General features: G+C 39.0%; 1 protein-coding gene across 1 annotated transcript in view; it reads right to left on the reverse strand.

Annotated features, from left to right (window-relative positions):
* The window catches only part of RRAGD (Ras related GTP binding D), a 36,150-nt gene that overhangs the window by 7,574 nt on the left and 15,543 nt on the right, over nt 1-13,033 (reverse strand). The window contains exons 3-5 of the mRNA XM_007466254.1: nt 8,145-8,344; nt 7,174-7,288; nt 6,233-6,375 (exon numbers count right to left, since the gene is read on the reverse strand). Of these exons, the coding sequence (XP_007466316.1) occupies nt 6,233-6,375; nt 7,174-7,288; nt 8,145-8,344 (458 nt within the window). The remainder of the gene's footprint in view (nt 1-6,232; nt 6,376-7,173; nt 7,289-8,144; nt 8,345-13,033) is intronic.

Below are 13,033 nucleotides of genomic sequence, written 5' to 3' on the forward strand. Positions count from 1 at the left end.
AAAAAAAAAAAAAAAAAAAAAAAAATGACACAGTATTTACATATAACCTACACACATCCTTCCATATATTTTTTAAAACATCTTTATTGGAGTCTAATTGCTTCACAATGGCATGTTAAGTTTCTGCTTTATAACAAAGTGAATCAGCTACACATATACATATACCCCCATATCTCCTCCCTCTTGTGTCTCCCTCCCACCCTCCATATCCCACCCCTCTAGGTGGTCACAAAGCACCGAGCTGATCTCCCTGTGCTATGTGGTTGCTTCCCACTAGCTATCTATTTTACACTTGGTAGTGTATATAAGTCCATGCCACTCTCTCACTTCGTCCCAGCTTACCCTTCCCCCTCCCCGTGTCCTCAAGTCCATTCTCTATGTCTGCGTCTTTATTCCCGTCCTGCCCCTAGGTTCTTCAGAACCTTTTTTTTTTTAGATTCCATATATATGTGTTAGCATACGGTATTTATTTTTCTCTTTCTGACTTACTTCACTCTGTATGACAGATTCTAGGTCCATCCACCTCACTACAAATAATTCAACTTTGTTCCTTTTTATGGCTGAGTAATATTCCATTGTATATATGTGCCACATCTTCTTTATCCATTCATTTGTCAATGTACATTTAGGTTGCTTCCATGTCCTGGCTACTGTAAACAGAGCTGCAATGAACATTGTGGTACATGACTCTTTTTGAATTATGCGTATATGCCCATAATTCAGGGTATATGCCCAGTAGTGGCACTGCTGGGTCGTGATAGTTCTATCTTTAGTTTTTTAAGGAATCTCCATACTGTTCTCCATAGTGGCTGTATCCATTTACATTCACACCAACAGTGCTAGAGGGTTCCCTTTTCTCCACACCCTCTCCAGCATTTATTGTTCATAGATTTTTTGATGATGGCCATTCTGACTGGTGTGAGGTGATACCTCATTGTAATTTTGATTTGCATTTCTCTAATGATGAGTGATGTTGAGCAACCTTTCATGTGTTTGTTGGCAATCTGTATATCTTCTTTGGAGAAATGTCTATTTAGGTCTTCTGCCCACTTTTGGATTGGGTTGTTTGTTTTTTTGATATTGAGCTGCTTGTAAATTTTGGAGATTAAGCCTTTGTCAGTTGCTTCATTTGCAAATATATTCTCCCATTCTGAGGGTTGTCTTTTCGTCTTGTTTATGGTTTTCTTTGCTGTGCAAAAGCTTTGAAGTTTCATTAGGTCCCATTTGTTTATTCTTGTTTTTATTTCCATTTCTCTAGGAGGTGGGTCAAAAAGGATCTTGCTGTGATGTATGCCATAGAGTGTTCTGCCTATGTTTTCCTCTAAGAGTTTAATAGTGTCTGGTCTTACATTTAGGTCTTTAATCCATTTTGAGTTTATTTTTGTGTATGGTGTTAGGGAGCATTCTAATTTCATTCTTTCACATGTAGCTGTCCAGTTTCCCAAGCACCACTTACTGAAGAGGCTATCTTTTCTCCATTGTATATTCTTGCATCCTTTATCAAAGGTAAGGTGACCATATGTGTGTGGGTTTATCTCTGGGCTTTCTATCCTGTCCCATTGATCTATATTTCTGTTTTTGTGCCAGTACCATACTGTCTTGGTTACTGTAGCTTTGTAGTATAGTCTGAAGTCTGGGAGCCTGATTCCTCCAGCTCCGTTTTTCTTTCTCAAGATTGCTTTGGTTATTCGGGGTCTTTTGTGTTTCCATACAAATTGTGAAATTTCTTGTTCTAGTTCTGTGAAAAATACCATTGATAGTTTGATAGGGATTGCATGGAATCTGTAGATTGCTTTGGGTAGTATAGTCATTTTCTCAATGTTGATTCTTCCAATCCAAGAACATGGTATATCTCTCCATCTATTTGTATCAACTTTAATTTCTTTCATCAGTGTCTTATAGTTTTATGCATACAGGTCTTTTGTCTCCTTAGGTAGGTTTATTCCTAGATATTTTATTCTTTTTGTTGCAATGATAAATGGGAGTGTTTCCTTAATTTCGCTTTCAGATTTCTCACCATTAGTGTATAGGAATGCAAGAGATTTCTGTGCACTAATTTTGTATCCTGCAACTTCACCAAATTCATTGATTAGCTCTAGTAGTTTTCTGGTAGCATCTTTAGGATTCTCTATGTATAGTATCATGTCATCTGCAAACAGTGACAGCTTTACTTCTTCTTTTCCAATTTGGATTCCTTTTATTTCCTTTTCTTCTCTGATTGCTGTGGCTAAAACTTCCAAAACTATGTTGAATAAGAGTGGTGAGAGTGGGCAACCTTGTCTTGTTCCTGACCTTAGTGGAAATGCTTTCAGTTTTTCGCCATTGAGGATGATGTTGGCTGTGGGCTTGTCATATACGGCCTTTATTATATTGAGGAAAGTTCCCTCTACACCTACTTTCTGCAGGGTTTTTATCATAAATGGGTGTTGAATTTTGTCAAAAGCTTTCTCTGCATCTATTGAGATGATCATATGGTTTTTCTCCTTCAATTTGTTAATATGGTTAATCACATTGATAGATTTGCGTATATTGAAGAATCCTTGCATTCCTGGAATAAACCCCACTTGATCATGGTGTATGATCCTTTTAATGTGCTGTTGGATTCTGTTTGCTAGTATTTTGTTGAGGATTTTTGCATCTATGTTCATCAGTGATATTGGCCTGTAGTTTTCTTTCTTTGTGACATATTTGTCTGGTTTTGGTATCAGGGTTATGGTGGTCTCGTAGAATGAGTTTGGGAGTGTTCCTCCCTCTGCTATATTTTGGAAGAGTTTGAGAAGGATAGGTGTTAGCTCTTCTCTAAATGTTTGATAGAGTTCGCCTGTGAAGACATCTGGTCCTGGGCTTTTGTTTGTTGGAAGATTTTTAATCACAGTCTCAATTTCAGTGCTTGTGATTGGTCTGTTTATATTTTCTTTTTGGTTCAGTCTCGGAAGGTTGTGCTTTTCTAAGAATTTGTCCATTTCTTCCAGGTTGTCCATTTTATTGGCATAGAGTTGCTTGTAGTAATCGCTCATGATCCTTTGTATTTCTGCAGTGTCAGTTGTTACTTCTCCTTTTTCATTTCTAATTCTATTGATTTGAGTCTTCTCCCTTTTTTTCTTGATGAGTCTGGCTAATGGTTTATCAATTTTGTTTATCTTCTCAAAGAACCAGCTTTTAGTTTTATTGATCTTTGCTATCGTTTCCTTCATTTCTTTTTCATTTACTTCTGATCTGATCTTTGATTTCTTTCCTTCTGCTAACCTTGGGGGCTTTTTTTCTCTTTCTCTAATTGCTTTAGGTGTAAGGTTAGGTTGTTTATTTGAGATGTTCCGTGTTTCTTGAGGTAGGATTGTAATGCTATAAACTTCCCTCTTACAACTGCTTTTGCTGCATCCCATCGGTTTTGGGTTGTCGTGTTTTCATTGTCATTTGTTTCTAGGTATTTTTTGATTTCCTCTTTGATTTCTTCAGTGATCTCTTGGTTATTAAGTAGTTTATTGTGTAGCCTCCATGTGTTTGTATTTTTTACAGATTTTTTCCTGTAATTGATATCTATTCTCATAGCATTGTGGTTGGAAGAGATATGTGATACAATTTCAATTTTCTTAAATTTACTAAGACTTGATTTGTGACCCAAGATATGATCTATCCTGGAGAATGTTCCATAAGCACTTGAGAAGAAAGTGTATTCTGTTGTTCCTGGATGGAATGTCCTATAAAATGTCCTATAAATGTCAATTAATTTCCTCCCATACACTTTTAATTATCCTTAGATTACTTATAATGCCTATATAATTATAGGCATTACTTATAATGCCTTATAATGCCTAATACAATGTAAATGCTATGTAAATAGTTGCCAGCATGCAGCCAATTCAAATTTTGCTTTGGGGCATTTTCCGGTATTTTTTTTTCTGAATATTTTCAATCTGCTGGTTGGTTGAATCTGCGGATGTGGAACCCACATGGAGGGTCAACTGTATTAGAAAAAGAAAGAAAGAGCAAATATGGGAAACTGATAAAAATTGGTGAATCCCAGTGAACGGTACATAGGAGTTCACTGGACTATTCTTGCACATTTTCTATAGATTTGAAATTTTTTGAAAATAAAAAGTTAAATAAATAAATTGGTCTATTTAAGAAAAGGTGTGGCCTGCAAACACAAATGACTTGGGTTTGAATCCCAGCTCTCTTATTTATCGTATAAGTTTGGGCAAATTGAGTAACTTCTTTGAGCCTCAATTTCCTCAACTGTACATGAACAATAATTACCTCAAAGTTTCCTAATGCAATGAAATAATACATATATAGTGCTAAGCATAGTGCTGAGAGCATATAAAATGCACAATAAATGCTAACTGCTATTATCATTATTAATATGGCCTTAATGATCAAAATTGAGCCCTCTGAAGCCACTGATGTAATCAGTCATGTATCCTTTCTTTATATGCAAAGGAGCACGTCTTGTACCTTTTCCCTTATCTGAAACTGTGTATACGTTTTCAGAATCCCAGGTGAGATTCTTGAGCAGACCAGGTCACCTGCTTCTAAGGTCTCCAATTACAGGGCTGCCTGCTTCCTGGGCTGTGGCATGCATCCCCGGCCACCCCCTGCAGGCCACATGGGCTGGGTCATGGCTGCTCCAGCAAACAGTCTCAAGAAACCCCAGAACTCACGCCCCATTTGTCACCCATACCCAGACTGGTTCTTACTGAACCGGGCGGGCTCCCAGGAACACTATGCTCGGCAACAGAAAAGCAATCTACCAGCAAGGCCCTGCTCCCTCCTCCACCCAACCCCTGCCTCCCCGTGTTTGTTTTAGCTGGATAAAAGTAACTCTGATTAACATCATCTATATGAACAACTTACCACTTATGTCTAATTACCATATGGCAAAATAATGATTATGCATATCATTAAACATGTGCCAGATTAATTGTGTTGTTCATTGTATTTGATTATGACAGCCATCTAGACTGTAATCAGGGTAGTTTCAGCTTCCATGACTATTTCAAGGTCATCCACTTAGAGTTTAAAAACAAGAGAATACTGCAGGGCAGCGATCGTGGAAAATAAGGTCTATTTCTAAAGCCGGTGGCAGTGTTTAGTAATAATAACAATAATTAATAATAATTATAATGGCAGCTACATTTATGCAGGGTCCACCAGGGGAAGCCTAATGATATTGCATCCTCACTACAGTCCCGTGAGGTAAGAATCACTTTCCCCGTTTCATAAGGGAAGGGACTGTGGGTGCTCATGTGTGTATAACAGTTAACAGAAAGAGTCTAAACTGAATGGAAGAGAGAAATGGTAAGACTGAGGCTCGCCCAGAAGCTGGCAGAGGAGGCTGTGTAAAGCAAGTCACAGCCAGTGAGTAAAGAGGAAGATGAAGGAAAGCTTTATCTCATCAATGAGTGTGTGAGGATGTGAGATTCAATATGAATACAAGGCAGCAACAACGTGATGCCTTAATAAGATAGACATACAAGGTCACACCCACTCACTCTGTAAAACACCCTGAATTCAGCAAATTCACAATTATGTGGAATTATTTCTATGTTTGGTAACAGAATCAATTTTCCCCACGCCTGTTTATTTTATATTATTTTAAATGTACAAGAAGTTCTGTTTTCTAAGAATATAAGATAATAATAATAAGCAGGTAATGTTGTTTGCTTACTTTAATAATTCTCTGCTGTCCACCACAGAAGACAATCAAAACTATATTGGAAAAACAAACAACTCAGCAGTTATTTCATGTAACGAAGAAAATAACAGAACTGTGGTAAACATGAGATATTTATGTAGAATCCAAGGATTCTAGTGGTCTCCCTCAAGTAAATACATTATGATATGACAACAGATTTTTCAGTAGAGGAAGAAGGTATCAGACTTGAGCTCAAATACAATACTAATTCTGCCCCTTATTGACAGTGTGAGCAGGGGTTAGAAACTTAACCACTCTGGACCTCAGTGCTCCATCTATAAGACGGTGATAGTAATTCCTGTCTCGAGGAATAGTGGAGAATTCAATGATAATAATGTGGGCAATGAAATTATTAGCATAATGCCAGGCATTTACTCAATAATGTTTTGTTATTATTATTACATACAAAATGGTGTATTTATAGATCTCAGTCATTTCAAACGAAAGTATTAAGATCAAATAAGTAAATGCAAAATTCTCAAAGGTTATGAAAGAAAAGTATGGCTCAATTGTAGCCTTTCAGAATGTTCTACTTACCCATAAATACAAGAAATGTCGATAACCACATCGATCATGTCACAGCAGAGCTCATAGGTTTGCATATCCACGGGGGTACTATCAGTTGCAATGTAAATCTTACTGACCACATCAAAGAGAAACGCCTTTTCAATTCCAGAATTCTGAAACAAGAAAGGAGATGCGGCCTTAAAGGGACAGCTGATTGCAGAGCATGTCATGGTTACATAAAATGATATGCCATCCTCAGTCTCAAATATGAACCAGCAAAAATTTAGGTTGTTCCATTTTATTACAATTTAAACCTCATTGTCATAAACTTCTTTATAATGGATTTGCACAAGAAATGAAAACTAGAATTATCACGAATTATTTACTTTAGGTAAACAAATTAAGTGGTGTTTCCTGACTCTTAGAAATGTACCTGCAGTTAGGAAAAAGGCCAAGTAAAAAAAAAAGCATTTTAAAAACTTTAAATTTAAAAATAGATTTTAAAAATCTAGACAAACAAACTCAAAATCGTGCAGTGAGAATCAATGTGAATACAACCAAAGGTCTGCCTTAATTCTATTTTGTGAAGTTTGACTTGATGTGGTGGTTTTTAGGACTCAGCCAGCCAGCACATCATTCACAGTGTTAAACATGTTTTTAAAAATTCAACAGTATATATCTTATAGCCAAAACCAACTTTTATGCTCCCAAACTCTGGTAGGATTCCATTAACATTGAATGATTGCCTACAACTTGAATAAACATTCCGATTATACAAGTGAGGTACAGGAATCGTTTTGGGAGTTAAATTTTAAAGGCCCTAAAACAGTACATAGGCGCAATCTTCAAAAATAATATTTCAGTGAACTTAAAGTGCTGTAAGAGCAAGTAGAAATAAGATCATTTTCACTCTTGCAATATTATTCTTAAATTCCGCAAGTGACTCTAACAGGACAGTATTATTTACTTACTGAGATAAAGATGTTTAGCAAATTCTCCAGGGTGGGGAGTTGTGGAATCAGTTTCTGAACCACTTTGCTAAAAGCTTCAAATATTGAATGATCATATATGCTTGTCAGATAAAAGCTGAAAGGTGAAACAATATTTCATCACTTTTTACCTTTGACTGAGGAACAGACTGTTCAGGCTATGTCATAACACCAGAATCATGCCTTCTGTATTTACTACACACACATTCTAGCCCCCTTCAGAATTCACAACAACCTCAGTAAAAAAATGAACATGTCTTAACAAGACATTCCTGCCCAACTCCCCAAAGCAAGAACTGTGCCCATTCTGATCTGCTGACTGGCTGGACTATAGGAGGCTTAAAAATGCAGCTGACGTGCTCGCTTCGGCAGCACATATACTAAAAATGCAGCCGTATATGCCTATATCAGCATCCTTACATTCTGCAAGAGAATCCACACCAGGTCATCTTTATACACACCTCTCATGTTCATAACAGTTATATTACTGATACTGAAGCATCTAATCTTTCCATTTTTCCAATTTGCGGAATGAATGATGCATATACATACTACCCCACAAAAATTAGAGAAATGGCTTTCCTCTGTGAATATTTCTATTTGAATTATTTTCAGAGTACTCCTTTACTTATGATTATAGATACTATCTATCACAGTAAACTTCAGCATCGATTAACTTCCTGGATGCAGTTCATGGGTTCTCTCCTATGTGTTTTTCAAAGGGGGAAAGACCTTAGCTTTGACCTTTGGTCCAAAAAATTTTTTTAAAACCCCACCGCTTTTCCCAAAGATAAGAGTTGGCACATGCAAAGCTTGCTTTTCCCAAATACTACCCCAATGTCTACAGCACAAAACAGGGTACACAGGGCTCTGTGACTCTAAATGACAGTCCGGGCCAAACCACTCCTGATGGCTCTGGACCCCAATGATCCCTGATGGGCTTCTGTTCTCACCTGAGGTGAATTTTTTCTAATCCAGCATCTGCAAGGTCATCATTTGCCCTCTGGTGAATATCTCTCTGGGTTTCAATTTTGTGATCATCTGACAGACCATCCACTTTGTGAATAAACACCTCGAAGTTGATGTCGGTGTTCACTTTGTAGGCCCTGGTCACCGTGAGGTGGAGCCTGGCCAGGGCCTCCATGTAATCGTCCTGGGAACAAAGCACACTCCTGTCAGGGAGGCTGCTTTGCTTCCCTTCCACATACAGTCTTCCCTCCCAGCTTTACTGAGGTATGACTGACAAACATTGCATGTATTAAGGTGACGACATAATGTTTTGGTACCATTGTGTACCCATCTGTACCCATTGTGAAAGGATCCCCCCAGTCAAGCTAATGAACCAATCCATCACCTTACAGGTACCAATTTTTCTCTTCCACGTACACTGTTAATCTTACAACCCCCTCCCAAAATATTTTGCAAATGCCCAAATAAAAGCTGTTTCATAGAATTCAAGACTGAAAACTTAAGTTTTGTTAACAAAGAAATGAAAAAGAAAGGCCAGAAAAATACAGTTATGATTTAGCTTGATGACAGTCACAAAGGTCAGAGTTGCAGTTTTATGTATTGAAAATGACCACACACCATCCAGGACCTTCCCTGGAATACTGTCCCTCCAGGATTCTGAGTCTCTTGGTGAAATGTAATGAACAAGCAGGGATGAAAACATGATAGGGATCACTGGGAAGATGGGGAAGGAGCCAGGAGGAAAAAATTTAAGAACCACTGATCTAGAGCAGAGGTCAGCAAACCATGGCCCTCAGGCCAAACTGGGCCCACCTATTGTTTGTAAGTAAAGTTTTATTGGACCACAGTCACACTCACTTGTTTACACACTGTCTATGGCTGCTTTGAGGGTACAGTGGCAGAGCTGAATGGTTTTCCTCTGTGGAAACTCCTCAGAGACAGCACAGCCTGCAAAGCCTAAAATAATTACCATCTGGCCCTTTTCAGAAAAAGTCTGCTGACCCCTGGTCTAGAGTAATTGCCCCAAATAACACGACACTATTGTTTTCTCCTTCCTACAGATGATACCTATGTAATAATGTAATGAATGCCTGTGTATGCATCTCTCTGTTTAAGAAATCAAACATTAGACACTGAAGCCTTGTATGTTTCTCCCCATCCTCCCAGCCCATCCCATCACTCTACCCACACCCTCCAGAGGTAACCACTATCCTGACTTGTGCCTGTATCATCACTTATGTCTTTATACATTACTGCATACATATGTATCACTAAACAACATACAGAATTCATTTACATTGTTTAAAACTCTACAGAAATACCAGCTTTGCATGTGGATTACAGTTTGCCTTCTTCACTCACATTATGTCAGTGAGTCACCTTTGTTGAAGCACATAACTCTAGTACATGATTCCTGTTAACAACTCTATAAAATTCCATCGTATGGATGGTCTAAAATTTATCACTCACTTGCCAGCTGATGAACATTCAGAATGTTTCCAGTTATGTGCTAGTTCAGATGATGATGATAATGTGCACAATCTCATGCACACATCTCTTTGCCCGTTTGCAAGTTTCTTAGGGCTTAGCCTGAAAGGAGGCTTGTTGGGTCATAGGAATGAGCACCTTGAACTTGACTCAATAATGTGTAAGAGCCCCTGATGCTCCAGACTCTCAACAACACCCAGTGTTGTCAGGTCTCTTCATTATTGCCAACTTGAAGGGTGTGAATAGGTCTTGTTTTTCCAGCAAAAAAAGGAAAGGGGGGAATTCCCTGGTGGTCCAGTGGTTAGGACTCTGGGGGCACTTTCACTGCCATGGGCCCGGGTTCAATCCCTGGGGGGAACTAAGATCCTGAAGAAAGGGATCTTCAGGACAGAATTTAAAGGACTTTTCACCACCCCCTGCCAATTCTGACTCCAAACCTGGACAAATACAGAAAAGCCAATAAAATAGGGGATGTGTTTAGGCATTCTTGTATTCCCCAAATTAAATTAATAAAAATGTATCCCTAGTTTTTAGATAAATCAAAATATTAAAGATACTAATAGGAAACTATGAAGAGAGACAAAGATCAAGCGGAGTCCTCATCCTTTGTACTCTAAAAATGAAAAACAAATATTGGACACTGGGATAGCAGAGCACTGGGAAGCATTTTGGAAAAATTCTAGATTAATAATTTGCAGCACTTTTTTAATACCTTACAATATCTCAAATAAAAACTAAAGTCCGCATACTGTACAATTCCACATACAGAAATTCTAGAAAAGGCGAACTACTCTATAGAAAAAGAAAGCACATCTCATCAGCAGTTGCCTGGGGCTGGGGTCTTGGGGGCCGTCTGAGAGAGGACACAAAGAAGATTTCAGGGTGGGGGAAACATTCTGTATCTTGATCGTGAGGTGGTTAGAGGTGTATTTGTCAAACTTGTTGAACTGTGTATTTAAAATGAGTGCAATTTATTGCATGTAAATCACACTTCAAAAAATGTTATTCCTTATGTCTTTAAGTGAAGAGAGGAGTTCAGGGCACATGTCTGTGAGCAAAGCTAGCCAGTCAAGAGTGTTATCACAGTCTCAAAAGATTAGCAATCACTCCTCTAACCTCCCTGCCAAGCATATAAAATGGTCTGATTACCAACAAACTGATGAAGTGCTACAGATCTACAAGGGCTAAAAATGACACGAAAAGAAAGAAAATACTTGATTTATTAGAGCAGAGGGATTGTGAGTGGTTTTTTTCCTACTGTGTTTGTTATTAGCTTCTACAACAAATTAAAAAAAGGAAAAATACGCTGCCTGGTTTCTATTCCACAATTAGATCTAGGAATTAGAGGCAGGTCACAATCACCAACGTGGGTCAAGCCGACACTCTAGTTTGGATCCCAGGCACACGTGAAATGGCTCCCGGGGGCCGAGGGTGGCCCTGGAGATGAGGTCCTTTCTGTGGGCCGTGCCAGGGGGCTGGCAGTGTCACACGGGGAGCTCACGGGAAATTACTCTTGATGCTTTCATTCTCTTTTATTTTACAACATTCTGTGAGGACACATTTTCTCCTTGGTGATATATTTATCTGGCAATCCTGTGATTGTGAGGAATTCGCAAGCAAAAAATAAAAAAAATATGAGGTGTCAGACGAACATAGCACTGCTTAGAAATGAAGGCAGTGACATTCAAGAATAGCCGAGGGCTTCTCTGGTGGCGCAGTGGTTGAGAGTCCGCCTGCCGATGCAGGGGACACGGGTTCGTGCCCCGGTCCGGGAGGATCCCACATGCCGCGGAACGGCTAGGCCCGTGAGCCATGGCCGCTGAGCCTGTGCGTCTGGAGCCTGTGCCTCGCCAATGGGAGAGGCCACAGCAGTGAGAGGCCCGCGTACTGCAAAAAAAAAAAAAAGAATAGCCGAGACACTTCCCTCAAGTTTGGTTTTGTTTAGTGCTTGCAGTCACATCGAGTAAAGATTCCCCCAAATGTGATTGCTATCAGCTGCTTCCAGTAGAAAAGCCTATTAGGCAAATTCTGGAAACTGCTTATTTAACTATTCCTTATTTTTAGTAAACGACAGCTCTCAACAATGTTTTTCTCTACCTTTTAAAAAGTGTAATTTAAAAAGAAGTATTTCTGGGCTTCCCTGGTGGCGCAGTGCTTGAGGGTCTGCCTGCCGATGCAGGAGACGCGGGTTCGTGCCCCATTTCGGGAAGATCCCACATGCCGCGGAGCGGCTGGGCCCGTGAGCCATGGCCGCTGAGCCTGCGCGTCCGGAGCCTGTGCTCCGCAAATGGGAGAGGCCACAACAGTGAGAGGCCCGCATAACGCAAGAAAAAAAAAAAAAAAAAAAAAAAAAAGAAGAAGTATTTCTCATTCTTATACCTTTGTCTGCCCTACGGCCAAAACAAAACCCAACAAATCAAGAACCAAACTAAAACAAAGAACACATTTACCAACCACAATCGAAGGTCCACTTTTCATGCTCAGGTAAAATTAAAACCAAATTACAGTTCCAATTTAAAAATAGGCAAAATAAAAAATAAAAATAGGCAAGTGTGGGAGGGAGGGGGATAAATTAGGAGTTTGGGATTAACATATACACACTACTATGTATAAACTAGATGACCAACGAGGACCTACTGTATAGCACAAGGAACTACACTCAATATTTGGTAATGACCTATAAGGGAAAGGAATCCGAAAAAGAATATAAATATATATATATATATATATATTATATATAATATATATATATATACATCTGAATCACTGTGCTGTACACCTGAAACTAACATGATATTGTAAATCAACTACACTTCAATAAAACAAACCAACCATAAAAAGGGGATCACTTGGAAGCAATAAAATTACCCCAAACAATGAAAAATAAACAGGCAAGTATGCCTATTTTAGCCATATTACAAACACCTGAGATAGAGGTGCACTGGAAATTCAAATTCCATAAATGTAAATGGCTATGTACGCACAATATTGTATTGAAGGAAGTACTTTCTAAGCCATTGTCTTGAAGAGATGAGTCAGGGTTGGAATCTACTTACCCAAGGGTAGGGCTACTACAGCTCCACAAGTTCACCATGCAGTCGCTTGGAACTAAAAGGCTGAGTTGAAAATTTCATTTTTATATTAAACAGGCACCTCATTCCATGAATGAATTTATGATACTCTCAGGCATGAGTAGTCTTGTCTGAGAATAGTTTTCCAAGAGTGGGCTCAGAACCATTATTACTAAGGGTCTTCACAGCCCTTCCTCCCTAACACCACTGGGCTCCTGAAGGGCTGGGAGTGCTTGGCCCTACCTGTCTGATTGTAGGTCCAGAGTTGCAGGGAAACGTTGAGACCTGAGCTTAGAGTTGGCTTAGGGCATTCC

This window comes from Lipotes vexillifer, unplaced genomic scaffold (assembly GCF_000442215.2).
Source record: "Lipotes vexillifer unplaced genomic scaffold, Lipotes_vexillifer_v1.1 scaffold1242, whole genome shotgun sequence".
NCBI lineage: Eukaryota > Metazoa > Chordata > Mammalia > Artiodactyla > Lipotidae > Lipotes > Lipotes vexillifer.